Here is a 23,560-nt window from a genome sequence, read left to right on the forward strand (position 1 = left end):
CACCGTGGCTGCGGAAGAGAGTGGCGACACGCCGTGCACTCGGAGTCAGGATTCAGGATGTGACATAAGCATATACGTTTTATTGGCTTCGAAGTAGCAACAAATACTGATGAAAAAAACAATCGCTCTAACGTAAACAAAAGAAACTGCACCGAGCATCGTCTATAGAGGCGGGGGGTAAATCGGCCGAATGGATCCGAACGTCGCGTCGCACAGTGGTCTGAAAGCGGCAAAAACCCCATATTTTAAAGTTTCTTAAAAAACCAAATTTTTTATATTTTTGACTAGTAGGAGAGTAAATTCAAACATTTCTAGGATGAATCAGTTCAAAATCCAAATTCACTTTGTTGTAGAGCGTCATAAAGTTGGCCATCCTGTGCATACCTAGTTTTCAACATAAATTCAAGCGCATGTTTGAAGCAACCGTATGCGCCTGTAAAAATAGTAATGTAAATAATGTTTCCTTTTCTGGCTTCCTTGCTCATCATTGGTCATCCTCTAGGATGAAGACCCGGAGTAAATCGCGAAAAATGTTTATGTTTAATTTTTTCGAGTAGTTTTGCAGATAATGCTATTAAACGGGGAAAAGAGCAACGTTAATGAAGTTTGAAAGACGATATCTCTCTTGTGCCAAACTGCGCCAACGTGCCAATGGCAAAATAACGTTTGTAGATATCTAAGTAAACAATAAATGCAAAGTTCGGCTGCGGTAACCTGCGGCTTTGGGTTTTATCTCATGAAATGTCGGCGAGAACGCGTCAAAGAACGCTCCGCTTTCTGGAACACTTGACGTTCCGAACATTGACATAATTATTGTAGCGTTATTTCAAGGTTTAATGTTATATTATTATAGGTCGTTGGATTCGTCTTGATATCAGTTAAAATATTATGAAGTAAAAAATATATGTTAATATTTAAAAAATTGAGATGACCTTCATTTTTTATACAAAAAGAGATTTTTCTTTAATTTTTTGTATTGAAGTTTGTAGTAAAGTGAACACTGATAAACTTTCGTTTGAAAAATTTTTTGTCAGATCATCGGAAATATTTGAAAAATCGTGTTAACAATTCTCACAATGCATACTATTGAAAGAACCTGTACGTACCCGTTACTCACTGTATGTAAAAACAAGTGTAAAATGTATTATTTATTATTATTTTATTAATTATTTTTTAATTTATTTACTATTTTTCGTGACCAAAATGTAAATAAACCTTACCTGTATACTGTACATAATAAATTTCCATGAAATTATTTCATTTTATTTTAATTGGCATAAAATTATTGTTTTTTAAATTAGGTAGTTATTATATATGGAGAGGAATCATTTTTTATTATCTTTAATTTAAATTGAATTATATTCCATTTTAAATTTATTTTATATTCACAATTTAAGCGTAAAATTTATTATTTATTATTAATTTATTACTTATTTTTTAATGTATTTATTATTTTTCGTGATCAAGAACGGTTACAAACATTTTTTGTCAAGATTTTCCCGGAAATAAAGCTTTCCTAGTGTTTTTGCCGTTTTCTGCCGCTCTCAGACCACTGTGCGCCGCCGCGCCGGCCCACAGTGGGGACCAAACTTGATTCAAAATCAAAAAACTTTCGATAGAAATGAGGTAGAGCGATGAAATTTTTTTAAAATTAAAGCTGAAACTTTGCAGAATATGGAAAAGATAGGGAGATAATGGTACGAACGTTTTTTGACGTTGAGAAAATTCCTTAAACATGTAGAATTTCAAGAAAATGTGGTTTCTCCAGTACCAAGCGAGGAAAAAAATTTTTTTTAACATGCTATATATCATTTACCGTAGATTTTTTCACTCTGTTGATTTCAAATTTTGAGACCAGATTTGAAATCAGCATGAAAAAATCTACGGGAAATGATATATAGCATGTTAAAAAAAATTTTTTCCTCGCGTGGTACTGGCGAAACCACATTTTCTTGAAATTCTACATGTTTAAGGAATTTTCTCAATGTTAAAAAACGTTCGTACCACTATCTCCCTATTTTTCCCGTATTCTGCAAAGTTTCAGCTTTACTTTTAAAACAATTTCATCGCTCCACCTCATTTCTATCGAAAGTTCTTTGGTTTTGAATCGTGTTTTGTACGTGTCTGTACGTGGCGCGCTAATTTCTGCGAAGCACTAACTTCAAACACAGCTGCTAGAGGTAACAAATTATCGCAGCGAGTTCATGGGGTACTCAATCGAATCGGCAGAATCTCTGCTTCAATCTGACGTTCGGATCATGGTATCACGATCATTTCTCGCCGAGATACAGCGAGTTAAAGGAAACATGGAAATTGTGCATTTTGTAAGGACATTTTCAGAAACACCTGGTATAGCGAAATGTTAATGAAATTGAAAAAACAAAAGGAGTGTCTTGAACAGAAAGAAACGCTCTTTCTATTGCTTTTTTGCACAAGATTCTATGATAATTTTTCGCTTTCTGGAGCCATTTAAAATTAAAAAGCCCATATTTACTTCAATGTTGAATAACTCGAATAAAAAAAAATCGCATAATATTCAACAACCACGCAATTTACACTGGAAAGATAGCCCTTCCAAATGCTATTAACGTGATTTATCAACAAAATTTGTTGCTCCTCGTGTGATGTTCCAAAGTTGCACAAAATTTTTGTTAACCGTCAATGTTGTCTTCATCTCGCTATAACTTTGTAAAAAACCAACATAGCAACAATTTGAAACAGAGCATCTGAAACTAGGGGTTTCAGGCTTTCAAACCATTGTTTAGCAATATCGATACGGCAATTTTTGACGGAGTTAATGATCACGTAATGTGGGAGCAATTTTTCGGGTTCGCAGAAGTGATCCCTTAATTCTTTTGGGGAGTGTATTTTATATAATAGAAAGAAAATGAGAATTTGTGCTTTTTAACACTAAAACTACCAAGCACTAAAAGCGATTAATGTTTTAGCTCATAAAAATGATAAGGCTCCGTTTATTTAGATTCCGTGCAATTTTTATCACAATATGTGCTTGGATAAAGAAAATCGAGTAAATTCCCATGTAAGCAACTTCATAATTTCAATAATTGTAAGATGAAAAATATAAAACCGGTCAAATGACCGGCAGTGGTAGGTGTAGTGTTAAATAATCTACACACTTTTGTTGGATACATCGAAAACCAAGCTTTGAATGAAAAAGATTCATTCCATATTTTTGACTTATTATATTTTCTCATGTAGAATCACTCCCTCCGCGGTAGCGGTATTTGTCGGTCCTTAACACCTACCTTGGAACACCTTGTTTAAATATTTCATTTCCTTTATAACTTCATATTTCCAATCACCGTTGTTTTCCAAGTCATACTTGAAAATTTCTTGCCGTAACTGGTCCTGTATATCCTGGTTCAAAGCTAATTCATAGAGAGCGTTGCTAATGGTTGTTGATGAAGTTTCAAAACCAGCTGCAAAGAAGACGAACGCTTGCGCAGATATGAGGGTGTCTGTCAAATCTGAAAAAATCGTATTTGCATATATCATTTCATCGATCTATGAATTAATAAGAAATACTAGTTTTGTCCTCTGAAAGTCTGAAAGGAACTATCGGTATCTTCTTGGGAAAGGATAAATGAAACTAATGATTAGACTGCGAATGTTTATGCCTTTTCCAATTTTTGTAGATAAATTGTAAGAGAGTGGAATGAAATAAAATCGTATTTTTAATGGAAACAGCCATTGTTGATCTAAAAATAAAAATTCTACAAAATTCCATCGAATTTTATGTTCGAGCCTTTTTTGAAAATGTTCATAAACCCCCATAAATGCATAAGGACACGCAGTCTCTATTAACGATAATTAGGTACATTAAATCCTTGATCTAATTGTAAGATAGAGTCGGGAAACATCTTCCCCGCCGCGTCGTCGCGTCACTGCGCGACCCTCACCATTAATTTTCTGGTTTCCCACTCTTTAGCACCACTCCTAGCTTGACTTTATATTCTAACTTTTATTATAATTTTATTTTAATTATAATTGTGAGACATCAGATTCATATTGTTCATAAGTTCAAGGAAATCCAACAATTGTTTGAGTTACATATCCGCCATATTGAATCCGCCATTTTGTTTTTGACATTTTGACATCAGATTCATAATCAGTAGACTGCGGATCTTTATGCAAAATAAAAAGTGTTCGCATTGATTGCAGGACACAGGAGCCGAATAAAAATTGTATTCTTCTTTTAATTATTCTATTAAGCTTGTTCGGGATTCAAATCGACAAGTTTACCGGTCGATGAGATCCACTAACAAACGTCGCTTCTTCTGGGTTTTTCCTGCCGCGCCGCGCCGCACAGTGCGAACAAACGTGGCATATCTCACTACACGTGTATATCACGATGTACGATAAATTCCTTTGGCAAAACGTTTTATTAGGTGGTAATTGATATTATTAATCATATAACAATAATTTTTATGCATAAATATTGTTAATTTTTTTTTAAATTTATTAATTTTATTGTTACATTTTTTTTAATGAATAATTACTATTGCATTTACATTAGTAACCAAATTTAGATTTTTATAAAAAATTTTACCATGTGTCGCACTCTCTAGAGTCCCAAAAATCAAATAATATTACATTAATTGTAAATCAGTGTTGCAATAATAATTCTGTATAATGGAAAATGCTCACGAAGGTATATGCATTCTTTTTACATTTCATAAAGTAGATTTATTTTTTGTATAAATTTTCAACGGTGGTTTTATTTATTACTTGCATATAAAACTTCAAATTAACATATCTCGAGAAAGGCAAAAAATATCCTGAGATTTTGACATATTCGGATATATTACTTGTTGTAGTTTAAGAATTTCGTAGTTTAGCCTGCAACTAACTGTTATTCTTAATTTTATAAACTTTTTAATAAGTGCCCGTACCTTGCCTTTATGTTGTATTGTGGAAAATTCGTTAATTTCTTTTTAAATTTATTAGTTATGTCGTTAAATTTCATTTTCTGCGAATAATTACCAATACATATACATTCATAACAAATTTGGATTTTTGTACAAAATTTTGCCATTTGTCCGCCACAGAAAAATTCAATATTCGTGTATATCACGATATGAAATACATTTCTTTTGCAAAAAATGCGTATTAGGATGGAAATTGTTATTAATAATCATATAATAATCATTTTTATGCATAATACAATTTTGCAATAATTATACAGGGTGGACGATTTATCTGAAGAGATTGAAATATCTCGAGAAACGACAACAAAAAGCAAATCTTGCGACTTTATTGAAATTGATCAAAATTTAATCAGAAATGTGCAAGATCACGGGATTGAATGATTCGTTTTGGATCACATTCAAAGTACCGAGGATGACTCGGATAGCGAATAGCGTTTTGTTAAGTTTGTTAATTTTGTTGATACTATTATAATTTGTCTAAGTTTATTATTATTAATATTAAATATGGTACTTTTATTATTAATTTCGTTTTAAATGTGTTAGTTTTTAAAAATATATTTTTGTTTAAATAAAAATTGTTAATTTCTTAATAAATTTATTAATTATATTGGTAAATATCATTTTCTGTAAAAAGATTACCTATATATACATTAATAACCAAATTTGGAGAAAAGTGCCGAATATTAGGCCATTTGTCCGCACTGTGCGTCGGCGCACTGTGGGCTCTATGCCCGACTTCAGCGGCCACAGCTAGTTCAAAATTCGCTCAATATTGAAACTGTTGTAACTTTGCTAAAATTTATCCAAATTTGATGAAAAAACAACCATTTTAAAGCTTGAGATTTCTACTTTTTGTACTATATACCGTTTTTGCTGAAACGGATGTTTTGAGTGCAAAATTTGTCCATAAAGAGGAGCGTATTAGATTGTAAAGTTTGTAGTTATTTTTCAATCAAGTACTGCGGATTGTAATCAATATTTTAACGTTATTCGTCTATTTTATGTACAGTATCGAAAAGTGTAATTATTTACAATTAAAATATCTTTTTAAAATAGTTATTACAAAGAATAATCTTCGTTATTTATAATAGTATGGAAAAATGTTACGAAGAAAATTTGCACGGTTCAGAGGGGGACATGTTGTGGCACAAACATTCTCTGCGTGGGTGGAGGCATAGAGGAGATTTCAAGGTCACCTTGATTTTTTTTAAACAGAATGTCCTTTCTTTATACCATAGATCGATAGAATATCAAATTCTAAGTATAAAAGTGTTGACCTTCGTATGTCCTAAACCTAATAGTTAACGAGATATTATCAAAAGAAGAAAGAAAAATGTTTCGATAATATCTCGTTAACTGTTAGGTTTAGGACATAGGAAGGTCAACACTTTTATACTTAGAATTTGATACTCTATCGATCTATGGTATAAAGAAAGGACATTCTGTTTAAAAAAAAATCAAGGTGACCTTGAAATCTCCTCTATGCCTCCACCCACGCAGAAAATGTTTATGCCACAACATGTCCCCTTCTATACCGTGTAAATTTCGTCGACAACATTTTTTTATATTATTACAAATAAAGACAATATTCAAAGTGGCCATAGTTATTGCCCCACCCTGTATATTATTTAGATTTCATGTGTATACTGTTTCCTTATTTTAGTGTACATTGTGTGTTTATTATTATTATTTAGTAGTTATTTAAGTTTTACGAAGATATAGCGAATGCGAACATGCAGGATGTGAGAAACGCTACGATTTTCGCGCGCGCGCGATTGCCATTTTTTCGTAGATCGACTATAAAACACGGAGTAGCGCGTAATAGCAGCCTTTTTTTCTTTCATGTTAATCAGAAAACTTCAAAGAATACAATGGCATAGAAATGAACACCCGATCGCACCCGGAGGTATAACGAAGTCATTACCAAAGTCTTAGAATCATAAAGAAAGTGACTGAATCGTTGGTTACCTTTAAATATTAATAACTAAAAAAGTATATATAGTACAAAAGTGAATTTCTCTTAAAAGTATACCTTATACTTAGCTAAAAAAACTTCTATAAAACAACAATCTGTTAGTAACAATTACGGATAGGTGAATGCGTTGAAAAATGAAAGTGTGTTAACAGAATTTCAAACTTCCAACTATTGCTTTATGGATACATGAATGGGAAAACGAATGATGGGAGATTGTTCCTCAGATATTCAACTAACTCAAGCCACAAAAATTTTACAATTTATGTAAAGTTTTAAAAATTGAATTTTGACCGCTGAAATCGAGCATACAGTCCACTGTGCGGCGTCTATTTAGTGACCCCCTCGGCGAAGCGAACCCTTCTTCACACTCTCGCGTTCATCGCTGTACAATTACCATTGTGTCTTCTAAACTGTTCTCATTCGCTCTTTCGGGTACGAGCTCAGTTCAGTACATTGCGACTTCAGATTATCACATCCAACATTAATAAAGTGACCTGCGAATTTAAGCGAAATCACGCAGTTTCTCCGGGAGTTTCATTTTCTCTCCGTTCCGTGAACTTAACCTTCCTTGTGCGTCCAAATCTGCGCGATCCCGGCACTCAGGCATTTCCGACCGTCGCAGTATGGGGTATTTGGCCGATCTAGCTGGCCAAAAGTCAATTTCGTCAAACTTATCCCATGCAAAAATGAGTTGTTACCTGGAAAAGTTGAACTTTGGGGGGTCAACAAATCGTCGGTTTTTCCCGATTTGGCATTTCCGTACGGAGGTATGATCAGTTGAAGTTTAGTCATTCAGTACAGTGCTTGTGCCTTTCGCCGTGTCGTACAGTGGGCCAGATCGACGCGCTAGCTGTTCATGAGCTGAACAATGAAAGTCCTCATATCGATTTTTAACCAATGCACAGTGATTCTTAAATGTCCATTACATTCGGAAACGATAATATTAATTAAAGTTATTAAAAACTCTTGTTACAATAAGCGTTCAAAGATCAAACTTTCTCAGATACGATTTATCACCGAAAAAATTCCGTTTCTTTTTTTTAATTTTTTTTTATGAACAATGTATATCTATATTGAGAACGCCCCAGGAACCAAACGTTAATGTTCATAATTTATTATTTAAAAAAATGCTTAGTCAACTAAGGAAAATCGTCAAAGTTTTTCACCTTTGACAAAGAATAAGTTAAAATGCAGGGAGAGAGAGAGAGAGAGGGGGGCAGAGGCTCTAACAAAGTGGAACATTTTCAGTAAAGTCTCCTCTAAAAGATCCTGTAAAGATCTCGTCCCACTTCGTTCCGGTTTGGAGATTATGATGGTTTAAAGCGTTACGTGACACGTAATTCCGCGGCGAGTCGCGTTGCACGAGACGCATTAACGACCACTCAGCGGCTCTTAGGAGTCTAAAGACCTAACCCAGACCTATCTTATGAATTTCTTTGATTATACGGCCATTGATAAACATTCGAACTTCTTGCTAGCTTAGTTGAATCATTTGTATTTGAGAGACTATAGTAGCAGCATCGTAGTATAGCATCACAGCAGTTTTTCCATATTGAAGACCTGTATTTTTCCTTTGTCAAGAGGAATTATAGTATAGAGTTTTGTTTATTCATAGATAAATAGAGTTATGAGCAGAAAATCCGTATGATCAATTGAATGTAGTCAGTAACTTTGTAAAATATAATACTTAATCTTGATTGAATTTTTGTAATTCTTTAAATAGGACAGTAATAACACATTTTTGTTATTTCATTAAATATAATAAACTTCGTTCATTAAAAAATTATGGATTACTCTTGTTTAAATGCCTGAATAGCCAGTTTTCAATTATTAATAATTATTCACACGATTTTTCAGACATTTCCGGTGGTGTGACAAAAAAATGTTTCGTACAAAAAGGAATCAGTACTCACTCTTTTAGAAATCTCAGTACAAAAAATTTGAATAATTTCTTTTTTTAAATAAAAAATTGTGGTCACCTTCAATATTTATTTATAACTATATATTTTTTATTTAATAAGATTATAGCTGACGCCAAGACTAATCCAACGATACATTTAATGTGGTCTTTAAGTTTTGAAATAATTGTGAAATAGGCGTGAACAGCTACCAAGCCATTCTGGCCCACTGTGTGTCGTCGGCATTAGCAACGTTTGAAGAGAAATATTTTTAATTACGAAAGTTATTGTGTTGTAGCAGTAAGTGTATGCATTTCACTTAATTTTAATCAGATATGTGTTCATTTAAATAAATTAACAGCAAGTGAAAATAGTCAATTTGAAGGCAGGTTTAATCTCAAATTACCGGATCGGAAGGAATTAGTTGTACTTTCGGGTCCGTCCGGGTAATGTTTTTTTCAGCTTTATTTTCATGTAAAAACCAATTGCGGAAATGTGCGGATTCACAAGTTATCGTTAAAATATGATTTTGTAGACGTGAATGATATTTTTTAAAGTGATGTTTTACCCGATTTAAAAGCATTTATTATTATTTTAGGGCTATCTAATGTTAAAATATTTACACGAAGGTAAATATGGTGCATTATGCAGCAACTGCAAAATGCCAATGTAATTGCAAAGTTGACGTATGCCGAGAACTACTTGTGTGGTCAAGAGGAGTAATCCGATGAAGAAAAAGAAGAAATTCGAAGAAAATTTTGCCATATGAAGTCGGAAGTAAAGCATAGATGGACGGCAGCATCTCGGAAAGAAGAGGTTTTTTTAAAAAAAATCGCAGTTGGCTTGACAAAACTTTTGAACTGCCACGCGTTGTAGGGAGACCGGGCCGGCCATCGAAGCAGTCGTTAGATCAATTGAGCGAAAGAAGCAAATAAAGAAAGACTGAAAATTTACGAAGTAAAGAAGGCACAGAACGTCTAATTTTTGCCACAAAAATTAAATTGCGGGCTGAAGGGATGCCAGATGCTTCCACCATATTGAGAGAAGTGACTCGTTCTCCGAAGCGAGCAATTAAATATAAAAGAGCATTCGCAAATAATGGTCAAAAAGGTCGCAAATTAAGTATGTTTGTCGAAGCAGATTTATCCTGACAGCAATACGATAGTATTAGAAAAACGAACAAGAAGTATTTTCCTTGCTATAACGTACTACAGCGAGCAAAAATTGAATAATTTAAGTCGTATTATATTATTATTAGTTATATTATTATTAGTTATTATATTATATATAATATTATACATATATATTATATTATGTATTATAAATATTACAGGGTGACAAGAAATAACGGAGTTAAACATTTCTCATTATAATTCTGTCAAATCGACGAATTTTGAAAAACCAAATGATAACAACCCTAAAATAGACCTTTAGTATTCATATATTTAAGAAGTTTCGAAGTGGCCACCCTTTGAGCCGATTCAGAGGCTCAAACGTGTTTTGAAATTTTCGGCTATGGGCCGCAGCTCTTCTGGCGTCATTCGGTCCCACACCCAGTGCAGAGATTTTTTCAGCGATTCGAAACTTTTATGGGGCTGAGTACAGGCCCTGGCCTCCAAAATCGACTAAACGCTGAAGTTCATAGAGTTGAGATCCGGTGAGTACGGCGGCCATTCCGCAGATGTGATGAAACCTGGAAAATGGGATTTGCTACGGTTTTCGTGGATCAAGGGGTCAAAATCAACCAAAAAGTGTATCGACGGGACATTCTCGAAGCCGTCGTACTTCTGTGGACCCAACAGCACCTCGGCGATCCGGAATGGACGTTACAGCAGGATTCCGCGCCGTCCCACAGGGCGAAAACGACTCAGGCGTGGTGCAAAGCCCATTTTCCAGGTTTCACCACATCTGTGGAATGGCCGCCGTACTCACTGAATCTCAACCCGATGGACTACAGCGTGTGGTGGATTTTGGAGGCCAGGGCCTGTGCTCGGCCCGTAAAAATTTGGAGTTATTGAAAAAATCTCTGTACCAGGAGTGGGACCGATTGACGCCAGAAGAGCTGCGGCCCATTGCCGAAAATTTCAAGATACGTTTGAGCCTCTGCATCGGCGCAAGGGGTGGCCATTTCGAAACTTCTTAAATATATGAGTACTAAAGGTCCATGTTATGGTTGTTATTATTTGGTTTTTCAAAATTCAGTTAAGTCAAATTATTAAGTCAAATTATAAGTCAAATTATTTCTTGTCACCCTGTATATTATCGAAATTATATTAATATGGAAGTATCATATATGTTATATTATATTCTATTATATTATATTATTTATGTTATATTATATGGTGAAATAGGAAATTTATATTATATTGTTTATGTTATAGTAATTCGCGCATTAGTCGAAAATAATACTTCCAATAAAAATTGGTAATTTTTATTTGTTTATCATTATTTTTTTAAGATAAAATACTATATATAAATTAGTAGATACATTTTAAACGCGTTAAGCAAAAAACATAATTTTGGCCAGCTAGATTGACCAAATACCCCACAGTGCGTCGGTCGAAGCCAAACAAAGCTGAAACTAATACATCGATGTCCTTAAATACTTTTAACATGTCTATTGCATTAAATCGTACGGGGCCATTTCTGTCATAAATGCATAAAATCCGCAGTCTAATAATGTCAGCGACCCGAAAACCCACGGAATACCGATTTTCAACAAAATTGGAGTATGTCTCCGATTTTTAGCCATATTTTGGCAATTCTGAACCACTGTGCGCTGGTAGGCACTTAGATTAGATCAAAGATGTACTGTACATGGTATTGATAATCTGTGAAGTCTTAATTTGCAACTTATTGAAAATAGTCGCAAAATTTTATGAGCACACATACCGATGTCGGGGATTTTCTCCGGATTCTTTTTGAGTTCGAGAAGAATGTTCAAGAAGTCAGGTCTGGAAATATTGTTCTTTATCCTGTAGTCGATTGTTTCGATCGTAATTTTTGTGAAAAATTCTGTAAGTTTGTCGTACGGCATTAAGTAACTCAATAGGTCGTATAGTTGGGGGACACACTCCTTCATTCTAAATCTTATTATTCCCTTCAAATGCGTAGCAAAAATTTCCTTGCCCATTTGGCGAAACTCGGTTTCCTTATCTGTCAGAGAGTTCATTTCGAGTCCAAATGCGCAGCTACCAATGACGTCAGTCGTAAATTTGCCTGCCAAATCTCGGCAGTCGATAGGCTCATCCCTGTCAACTAGCTTTTGTAGATACGCCCCCAACTGTTCGGCGCACGCAAGAATCAGCGAGAAGGTTCCTTTCAATTTACCCGACGTAAACACCGGAGAAAATCGACTCCTCAGCGGCCGCCATCTTCTTGCTTCTAGAGCGAATAGATGCGCTGATATTGGCTCCGCCTGTATACATGATAACACATTTTATCTTACAAAATTATATAAAATTAAAAATTGAGGGAAAATTTTAAATAAAATTTAAAATTGAGGGAAAATTTTAAATAAAATTAGAAATTCAGGGAAAATTTTAAATACAATTAAAAATTGAGGGAAAAGTTTAAATAAAATTAAAAATTGAGAAAATATTTTATTGATTATGGTTCATTGTTCGAATAAGGAAATTTGATTTTATTTCACCTTAAAATACTTTCATTCTTGCCAAATTAATTAGACAGCGGATCTGTATGCAAACTAAAAATATGTTTAATAAGTCGAAAATAGTATTCTAAGACTTTTACTGTCTTAAATTACACCTGTTCATTTTTGTCATAAATGCATAAAATCCGCTGTCTATTAATAATAAAACTAACAAGGAGATCTCGCGTATCGAGACGCCGGATCGCAACGAGTTTTTGTGTGGACATAACTTACGCACCCTCATGAACTATCCAATTGGTTTTGGCGGCTGCCAACGCGACCACGGTTTCTAGAAAATCGATTTTGAAATTGGAAAAAATTCGCACCACTCGGATATCCCAGGTTCGCGCACCGTGCGGGGTCATTTTTTTGTTTCTTTTTCGAAGTTTTTGCGATAATGTACAACAATTTTACAAGAAATAAGCAACAAATTAAATATATTAACAATATAAGCCGAAGTACACCCCTAGACGGAGGGTTGGGTAGAACTATAGTTCCGGCATTTTTCGCTAGGAGCGCTAATGTCTGTTTCCGATGATTCAGTCACTGTTTTGAATGATCAGAAACAGACAGTAGCGCTCCTAGCTAAAAATGCCATGGAACTGATACTTGTACCGAAGCCCTCCGTTTAGGGGTGTACTTCGAACTTTTCAAATTGTGTGTTTAAACACGTATAGTTTAACATAATAAAGGGGCATCGTTAAGACAATCGTTGGCGGTAGACCCGCGAATGTATATCTCGTTTTATAGTTAAAAGCATTACAGAGCTCTCTTTCGTACTGCGTGAAGAAATACACAGCAAGAACAATTTTCGTTATAATACTTACCACAATGAATATGTTAGATTTTTATCAAACATATATCTGTACATCGTAAAACTAGATTACTTGTCATTTATTATATTAAAAATAATCTGTAGTGCGTAGAAAAATAAAAAAAGAAAGTGAAAACAAAATATTTATAAACAATGCCGACACGGGACGCTAACCCCGACCAATCTCGTGCAGTCCAGTCAATGAATGCTCATAAGGAGGGTGTACAGGGAAATGGAAGGAACACAATTTTTAACTTTGGGTCTTTGTTTGGACTAGTTAGGAGGTAAACATATTAAAAGTCCCTACTCCTAGGAGATGAGCGCGGTGCTGGGGGGCACGTAGAAGGTCCCCTTTTTCGGTTTTCCGCTTATATCTCGGAAACTATGGTTCCTAGTGATAAGACCATTCTATACAAAATTAAAGCTGACAAAATGTGCCATCAGATTAATTCCATTCAGTTTTTCACTATCTCGCATAGTTTCCGAGACATCCGCGCTCAAAGTTCTCTAATTGTGAAAAAGAAATTTTTGCCTCACCTTTTTTGCCTTATTTGACCAGCTAATTATTCAGCACAATTAGTGAACATTGGGCGCGGATATCTCGGAAATTATACGAAATAGCGAAAAACTGAATCAAATCAATCTTCTGGCACATTTTGTCAGCTTTAATTTTGTATAGAATGGTCTTATCGCTAGGACGCATAGTTTCCGAGATATAAGCGGAAAACCGAAAAAGGGGGACTTCTATGTGCCCCCTGCACTCCGCTCACCTACTAGGAGTGGGGACTTTTAGTATGTTTACCTCCTAACTAGTTCAAACAAAGACTCAAAGTTAAAAATTGTGTTCCTTCCATTTCCCTCTACAACTTTTCGTTGACTGGACTAGTGGTAGACATTCGCTCAACCCGCTCGGCCACCGGCCTCTGTGAGGTTTTCACTCATGGAATATAACGCACATGTCGCATTTCAATATCGATTATCTCGTAAACGGGTTCGCGTTGGCGGCTAAAACCAATTGGATAGTTCATGAGGGTGCGTAAGCTATGTCCATACAAAAACTCGTTGCGATCACCCTCAACGTTCTCACCCTACACGCCGTACAATTGAATACATTTGTACAATAAATTGTTACAGCATGCGATTCGATAAGTGCCGACGTGATAGGAAACACTACTCAGTCCGTGATAAGAAGATTGCAGCATTGCAATTGATACAGTAAATCCTCTACAAACGCAAAAAGGCCGTACTGGATAAACACAAAAAAAATATCCCTTCCACTATAGTAGTTTGATCTCGGCTCGGGTATATCGGTGTGAACCACTACTAATGCGACGCGGAAAGTTGCAGTCGTCGGCACAGTTCAAAGGCCCGTGCGTCCCCACAATGTAATAACAATATAAAATCTTTTTTATTACTACTTATTTCTTTATGAAACTTTCGCCAATATATTTGTGGCATTTTTCTCATAAAAATAATATCAAACACGATATAATTTCAACTGTATTTAGTGGTTTAATTGACGATGGACGTTTCGGGCGCAAGGAAGGACAGCGTAAGGGAAAGAAAGAGACGCGGAGAGTCTCTCATTACACGCGCTGTCCTTCTCTACGTTCGGTTCGGTCTTTGAAGCTCAAAGAAATAGCATGTGTCTACGAACTGTTCAAACGAACCTCCTCGAGGCTTTTGCGTTTATAGAGGATTTACTGTACCAATGGCAATCATTTTGAACATCTTCTGTAAATGCAAGTTCATTTCATCTGTTTGACATAAATGGCGATTGCTAACCTTCAAAAACCAAACCAAAGCGTACCAAAACATAGCATTCTATTTTAAAAAAAAAAACAAAGATAGCCTTCAATAAAAGAATAACGCCATTTCGGAAACTATTCTACTACTATTATACTTTCAGAGTTAATGTAGGTGCCTCTCCCTATGTGTATACAGTGAACCACGAAAGTATTTGAACGCACCACAGTGGGGTATTTCGCTGTAAAACGGGAATAAAATATTGTAGCGTTATTTGTTTGCTCAGGGTCATAAATAAGTAGGTCGTTGTATTCGTTTTGACTCCAGCTATAAAATTATGAAATAAAAATTGTACTTTAAAATTTAAAAAATCAAAATAATTCTTGTTTTTTGTCGAAAAAAATTTTTTTCGAATTTTTAAATATACAATTCAGTACATGTCTAAATACTGTTCAACTTTTAGTTCAAACATTTTGCCGTCAGATTGTCCGAACTCTTGAAAAGTAGTGATAATTGAATGCTTTGGTTACGATGTACTGAGTTGAGATAGGTGTACAAACTCTACACAGATTTCATTCTGTTATCATCTAAATTAGTATTGTTATTAATATTCCAACATTACCAATCATTCTGTAAGTTTTTTTTCGATTTGAAAACTTTATTAACGATTTTGGTAAACCATTCCGCTGTATTCCGCACTCTTTCTTGTACCATTACATTTGATAAAGGTTTACGATGATAGTCCAAAAAGAATTGGTTCCGAATCGTTCTGAATTGGAGAGTTATAACTAATTTAAGTAGAAATGAGCGTCGAAAGTGGCGACTTTCATTTCGAAATCGAAAAAAAACTTACACAATGATTAATAATGTTCAAATATTAATAACAATATTAATTTAGACGATAACAGAATAAAATCTGTAAGTGCCCTGTACACCTACCTGAACTCTGTATAATATGTACTGTTATGCGGTATCATCCTTGCCGATAACATTCCAAACTAACATTATCTTCGCCCTTTTGCCCAAAGCTGACTCAAATGTTTGGCTGGACTAAGAACGGCAGAGTTACATGTCCGGTGACACATTTGGGTGTAGACCAAAGATCCTCATAGAGAATCCATATAAGGAACCCTCCCATTGAGAGAGACTCACTTTCGAGCCGTCAGTTATTTTGTAAAGACGTATACTTTCTGTAAGCGCGATTTCTTGTGAATAATCTGTTGGTGTGGCCTACTCAATAAACTTCAAGTTATAAAGAAGAAAAAGGATTATTTCTCGAGGCAACCCCATCCTTTCCTTCTTCACGTCATAACAGTACATAGTAATCAAAGCATTCAGTTATCACTACTTTTCAAGAGTTCGGATAATCTGACGACAAAATGTTTCGAATAACAGTTGAACGGTACTTAATCATGTACAAAATTTTATATTTATAATTTCGAAAAAAAAATTTTTCTACAAAAAATATAGAATATTTTGATTTTTTAAATGTTAGAATACATGTTTTATTTCATAATGTTATAGCTGGCATCAAGACGAATCTAACGACCTACTTATTTATGACCCTCAGCCCATAAATAACGCTACAATATTTTATTCCCGTTTTACAGCGAAATACCCCACTGTGCGCACTTTAAAACAGTATAACTTTTTTATGATCAGACCAACCGACCTGACTTTTCTCCAGCAATGTGAAGAATTGATTAGCCGAATGAAGTGCAAAAAAGATTCTGAAAAAATTGCAATTGAAATGGAAAAATTAAATTTTCATTGAGGGCCTAAATAAAAAAAGGTTAAAAAAATGCTTTTTTTATTTTTGCATGGAAGTTTTTTGAAGATCATTTAGTAAACAAATGCTTCTAATTGCTTACAAAACATCAGGTCGTTTGGTATGATTATGAATAAGTCATAAAGTGCATTCATATACTTTCGTGGTTCACTGGACATCGTAATCAAGTACTTACTATTTCGCTTATTATGAATCCGCGATCAGCGAATTTCGGAAAATCCTTGATGAGAACGTCTTTGATTAGATCTGGATCTTGAATAATAAGAGTGGGGGATCTTCTCACAATTATCCCAATCACTGGCTCGTTTTTATACTGTTCCCGAAGCTTTACGGTATAGTCCGGGCCGGATATCCTCCCAAACATGAGGCCCCCCACATTGCCAAAAACTGGCACCGGTTTTGGTCCCGGTACACCTCGCACATTCCAGAAATCAAAGTGCACCGTGAAGTAATAATACAGTGCAACAAGTACTGCTAAGACGCCGAGGAAAATTTCTATATTGGTATCCATCTTGATTTACTTGATGTGTTTGTTCCTCATCAAGGATCTTAAGATGCAGCTGGCTGTTAACTGTAAATGCATAAATACTTTTGAATTAGTTATGTTTGGGCTATCAATCACGGGTAGTGATAGGCGGCGACGAATGCTTTAGTAATTCAAATCCGTACATCTAGGTGCACGGTAGTGCACCAGCCAAGTTCTTGCACTACCTCCTTTTAGCCGTTTTTTAGAGGCTGATAACTTGACACTGGAGGCAGATGGAGAGATGTAATTTCGTACACTTGTTAAATGCTATCATGTCTCAATATTGACAAAACATTAATCTTCCAACATTAGTAGGTTCCGAGATATAGGACCTCAAAAATCGCTAAATTTGTCACTGACTGACCGACCGACCGACCGACCGACCGACCGACCGACCGACCGACCGACCGACTGATTGACAGATCATCAAAACCTTTCGGGTACTTCCCATTGACCTACAAGCTTGAAATTTGATACATAGGTCCACCATAACAAACACTCAAAGGAATAATTATCAAAGTTTGAAATTTTACACCTTAAAGGGGCTGTATTAAAAAAAAAAAAGAAAAAGGTTATGTATGGAGAAAATGAAATATGCCGCTTTTCCCATAAGGAACCGTGTAAATTCCGGAAAGAATCATCTGCTCTCTTCAAACGTTCGTATAGCGCCATTCGAGGTAATGGCAAAAAGCTCAAACTGGTAGATTACAATAAGGTAGAAAATTACACTAAAACTATAACAAAAAAAATCTAGCTAAAGTTGGGTTCTAATTCGCCGGCAGAGTGTTAATCTTTGATACCTACTTGATAATTGATGAAATTTCAACAAAAATTGATGAAATCCCAACAAAAACATTCTGTAAACAGGAGCCAAGTTCTTATGGCCGTAAAAAGTTGTGAGATCAAACAACATACGGCCAAGTTCGTTAGCTTAGAAAAATAAAAATAAAAATTAGTTAAAAAGAACGCGATTTAATTTTTCAAGAGTCACATGGAGGGCTGAATTATTCAAACTTGGCCGCTACCTAACACGTTTTAGGGCCATTGGTTTAAAAAGTAAAGGCCAAGTTTGAATAATTTAGCCCTCCATGTGACTCTTTAAAAATTAAATCGCGTTCTTTTTAACTAATTTTTATTTTTATTTTTCTAAGCTAACGAACTTGGCCGTATTTTGTTTGATCTCACAACTTTTTACGGCCATAAGAACTTGGCTCCTGTTTACAGAATGTTTTTGTTGGGATACAGTAATTCTTCAGTCGAAGTCCCAACACCCGTGTTTTGAACGAGCTTCAGTAGCGTAGAGAGGCTATTTTTTATGACTGCGTCTACCGCGCCGACCGCGCCGAGACTTCAATCGACGAACCAAACATAGAGAAGGACTGAATGAAATAGGATCGCGTTATTTTCCATTATTTTTTAATGGAACTTTCACCAACATATTCGTGGCATTTTTCTAATGCAAAATGATACCAAACACGATATAATTTCAACTGTATTTAGTGGTTTAATCGACGATGAATGTTTCGAACGCAACGAAGAAGAGCGTATAGGAAAGAAAGAGACGCGCGGACAGTCGACGTCGCCGCGCCGCGCCGCGCCGGCACAGTTCAAAGGCCCGCGTTGTCGCTGTCCTTCCTTGCTCCCGACACATTCACCGTCGATTAAACCACTAAATATAGTTGAAATTATATCGTGTTTGGTGTCATTTTAATCAGAGAAATGCCAGGAATAAGCTAGTAAAAGTCCCATAAAACAATAATGAAAATTAAGAAGTTTGAGAATTCGATTCACTCGAGTCAATGTGTGGTGTTCACACCGATATACCCGAGCCGAGATCAATCATCGCCGCCCTACTATATTATCAACGCGGCGCAGCGTTGGCCGGCAGTGGAGTGAGTAGGCAGTGTAGGCACTGGACTTCGATTAGATAGGCGTCCCAGGACTTCGATTGAAGAATTACTATATACAGTTTTCTTTCGATATAAGACGATTGTTCGAGGCGGCTTTCAACGTATTGCCGACGAGGATGAGAAGAATGGTGTACAGTGCATATCAAAAACGTACCATATGATGAGTCTTCAATTGATTTTTTATCGTATGGTTAGAATACTTCGAAAAATTATGATTACTAATGAAACTATTCATATATGACATAAATTTCAAGACCAAAGTCAATTTTGCGACAATTTCTTTTAATAAATCTCCACCGATCCGAAGGTGTACAACCATCTGCCAAAACCATGACACTAAATTTTGTTACGCCCTGTACAGATCACTGACGTTTTATCACGCGACGCAATGCCGCTTGCACGGTGCCACGGACGTGTTATCCCGCGACGCAATACCGTTCGTGCGGTGCTACAGACAACATATCTCGCGTGCTTCATTATTTATGGATATTTTCGGAAAAATGTTACCCTGAAAGCAATGTTTCCGGCTGGAAATGGACAGGAAAAGAATAAAATTGCTTTCACGGTAACATTTTTTCGAAAAAGCCCTGTCATCTGTAGCACTCTTCCCACTAACACTGACGCGTACCGCTAACTTAGTTTGCTCCACGTGGTACGCGTCAGTGTTAGTGGGAAGAGTGGGGCGGACTCAGCAGACAAGCTGTGCGAGGGGCGGAAGGGTAAGGGGCCTGGCGAGACTAGAATATGGTAAACCTGGTCGCGACATAATACGTCTGGGAGAACGAAGTGGCTAGTTGGCCCGGCGCACAGTAATTCAGTCAATGAATGCTCATAAGGAAGGTGTAGAGGGAAATGGAAGGAACACAATTTTTAACTTTGGGTCTTTGTTTGGACTAGTTAGGAGGTAAACATATTAAAAGTCCCTACTCCTAGGAGATGAGCGCGGTGCTGGGGGGCACGTAGAAGGTCCCCTTTTTCGGTTTTCCGCTTATATCTCGGAAACTATGGTTCCTAGTGATAAGACCATTCTATACAAAATTAAAGCTGACAAAATGTGCCATCAGATTAATTGCATTCAGTTTTTCGCTATCTCGCACAGTTTCCGAGATATCCGCGCTCAAAGTTCTCTAATTGTGAAAAAGAAATTTTTGCCTCACCTTTTTTGCCTTATTTGACCAGCTAATTATTCAGCACAATTAGTGAACATTGGGCGCGGATATCTCGGAAATTATACGAAATAGCGAAAAACTGAATCAAATCAATCTTCTGGCACATTTTGTCAGCTTTAATATTGTATAGAATGGTCTTATCACTAGGACGCATAGTTTCCGAGATATAAGCGGAAAACCGAAAAAGGGGAACTTCTATGTACCCCCTTACACTCCGCTCACCTCCTAGAAGTGGGGACTTTTAGTATGTTTACCTCCTAACTAGTCCAAACAAAGACCCAAAGTTAAAAATTGTGTTCCTTCCATTTCCCTCTACAACTTTTCGTTGACTGGACTACAGTGGGCTCGATTGAAGAAGCACGCGACATTTTGCGATAAAATCAACTTTTTATTATAATTTTGATATTTTTTCAATTGATATCGATTTCTAAATGCCCACCGACCACGAAAATGATAAAATTAATCAAATACAATAGCAGTTCTAGTTGTGATACACGCATGAAGTTAGACCAGGCATGCACAGGTGGACTATAGTATGTTTGTAGCAATACCTGTTCCTACTTCTATAAACGGCTGAAGCCACGCGTGAGTCGAAAAGTGTGCGAGTGTCATCCGCGAGACTAGGGAGCGTAGACTCGTATTCGGTGTAAAGGAGCCCTCGGAAAGGGGCAACTGAATTAAATATATTTGTTCACAGTAAATCACAGTAAAAATATGTTGTTTAAATGTTTTTGAATACATTATTTTAATGTCACAGCTAAAAACATATACATATTTCATAATTTAAAGCAACATTTTCCTTTGCCAAAATGGCGTCCGCAGCTTTGTTAAGGAGTTATTAACAAAAAACACGGACCAATCAGAACGCAGCTCGAGGAACCTCATTTTATTGAGAATTGGCAAAGGAAAATGTTGCTTCAAATGATCTCAGGTACCTTCCATTTCAGGATGTTGAATCCCGGATTTTCAGAATCAAATCATACCAATTTTTTAAAATTTTGCGGGGTGCTCAAGGAACCCCATTTTATTGAGAATCTTACTTTATAGAGGTTCAAGTCGTCGCGCATGCGCGTGGAATGTTGAGCCATATCGTAGCACTGCAAAGTACCTACAAGCAGTGTCGCCAGAAAGTGACCGAACCGTCACTCGAGGGGAATACAAGGTACCCCCTCTCTGATGACCAGAGTAATATGTGATACGTTGCGCGTGCGCGATGGAGACGCAACAACGACTGACATTTCGCAGGTTTTAGGTTATTGCCGCGTATCGTATCGTACCTATTATGTATGTACATATGAATCATGTGGGTCGTTCTAAATAGAGACTGTAAATATTCTTTATTATAAATAAAATAAATTGTAACATGTGGGAGTTTCAGTCGTGAAGCGAAGTATGAATGCTTACTATATGTACAATTGAAAAAATCTTGAAATCTGTATGTATGTAGTACTGAGTTACATTTCAGTAAAATCGATAAATCATAATATATTTTAACACTGTTAACCCTCATACGCTCCTCAAAAATAGTTGCATAAAAGAGACTGAGATGATAAATTCACTCATTTTTCTTCTACACGATAAATTGACAAATTATGTTTTATTTGTACCGTTACATTTTAAAGAAATACAACTCACAACATAGACATAAAGGGATCAATAATTACATAGTATGTGAAATAAGTAAATGGGTGAATTTTACGCGGCAATAACCTAAAACCTGCGAAATGTCATGTCATTGTTGCGTCCCCATCGCGCACGCGCAACGTGTCTTCTATTCGCCCCACTAAATCCCCGTCGCGCACGCGCAACGTGTCACATATTACCCTGGTCATCAGAGAGGGGGTACATCATTTCACCGTGACTCCCCTCATCTGGCGACACTGCCTACAAGTCCTACAAGCGGAATAATTAAAATGGAAATTGTAGCGACTGCAGCCTCTACTTCTACTTCTAAACGCAGGAGTGGTCTACAGGGATTCAAAGAGTCGTGGGAGACCGAGTTCTTTATCACAGAACACAATGAAACAATTATGTGTTTGATTTGTTTCCAAGTGTTTCAGTCGACAAGACTATATGACTTTCGAAGACACTTCGATACATTTCATCATAACGAGCTCGAGAACCTCTCGACCGAAGAACGTCTTCAAGAAGTCGAAAAATTGAAGAAATTACTACTGGAAAGAGAGGATGAAGATGTAAGTATATATTACAATATACCACAGATGAGATGTAGCATCGACGGGAATCTCGTCGGTGGATATAGGAATAGGAATAGACCTGACTGTATTACCGACATCTGCATTACCGATCTGTAGTACCGACACTTTAAAATGCCAGTGATAGCAATAATTTTCTTTAAATTATATCCATAATTTGCTATTAAACCGCGTCTATAAATATTGTGCCCCTAGAAATAATAATAATACATCTTTTTAATTCCATAGAGGTGTTGACACTGATCACAGTAATGGAACTCAATAGGAGTCACTCTGGGCACCGACGAGATACTATTAAAGACTGCCAGCCCCTGTGTTATTCCGCGGGACCGGTAAGTGGGCGCGAGTGGGCGCGGGGATAACGGGAAAGTTACAGTGATCTGATATACCACAGCGGTAAAAGTTCCACAATCGACGAGATATTCGTCAAGTTGAAGAAGAATGATATAGTAGAATGCTGACATTACCTATTCTGTAATTGCCTTATAATACTATATATAATTCTCTTATTGCATTCTTATTTTCCTTATTATCACCATTGTAATAATTGTTTACAATATAATCGATAGTTTATAGATGTAGGAAAAATGGAAGTAATTACTACGTAATATTCTACAAATGTATTGGAATTTAAAAGTAATTTGAACATTATTGCGTTATATATAAAATAATGATTCTTAAAAAATATTTTGTTATGTTGTGTAATGACAAAATTCAATTGTTCTTATTAAGATCCTTAGTAGGAAACAGAAAATTAATTTTTTTACTTATTTATCCCATACTTGTAATGCTCGACAGCATTATTGACTGCAATTATTAAAGTAGAGGTAGTAACAAGATAAAAGTATTAACTAATTAAACTAATTTTCGACGGCTCCTATCCATACAATGTTATTTAGAGGCAGTATTTCGTACG

The 23,560-nt window shown here is 36.0% G+C and overlaps 1 protein-coding gene across 2 annotated transcripts in view; it reads right to left on the bottom strand.

Annotated features, from left to right (window-relative positions):
• LOC143211678 (putative cytochrome P450 6a14) overlaps positions 1-23,560 on the bottom strand; it is a 78,405-nt gene that overhangs the window by 9,686 nt on the left and 45,159 nt on the right. For both annotated transcript variants that reach the window (XM_076429543.1, XM_076429544.1), the window contains 3 exons: positions 16,999-17,394; positions 11,715-12,240; positions 3,267-3,488 (listed from right to left, as the gene is read on the bottom strand). In XM_076429543.1, the coding sequence (XP_076285658.1) occupies positions 3,267-3,488; positions 11,715-12,240; positions 16,999-17,334 (1,084 nt within the window). In that variant the 5' untranslated portion in view covers positions 17,335-17,394. The remainder of the gene's footprint in view (positions 1-3,266; positions 3,489-11,714; positions 12,241-16,998; positions 17,395-23,560) is intronic.

Source organism: Lasioglossum baleicum, chromosome 8, assembly GCF_051020765.1.
Source record: "Lasioglossum baleicum chromosome 8, iyLasBale1, whole genome shotgun sequence".
Taxonomy (NCBI): Eukaryota; Metazoa; Arthropoda; class Insecta; order Hymenoptera; family Halictidae; genus Lasioglossum; species Lasioglossum baleicum.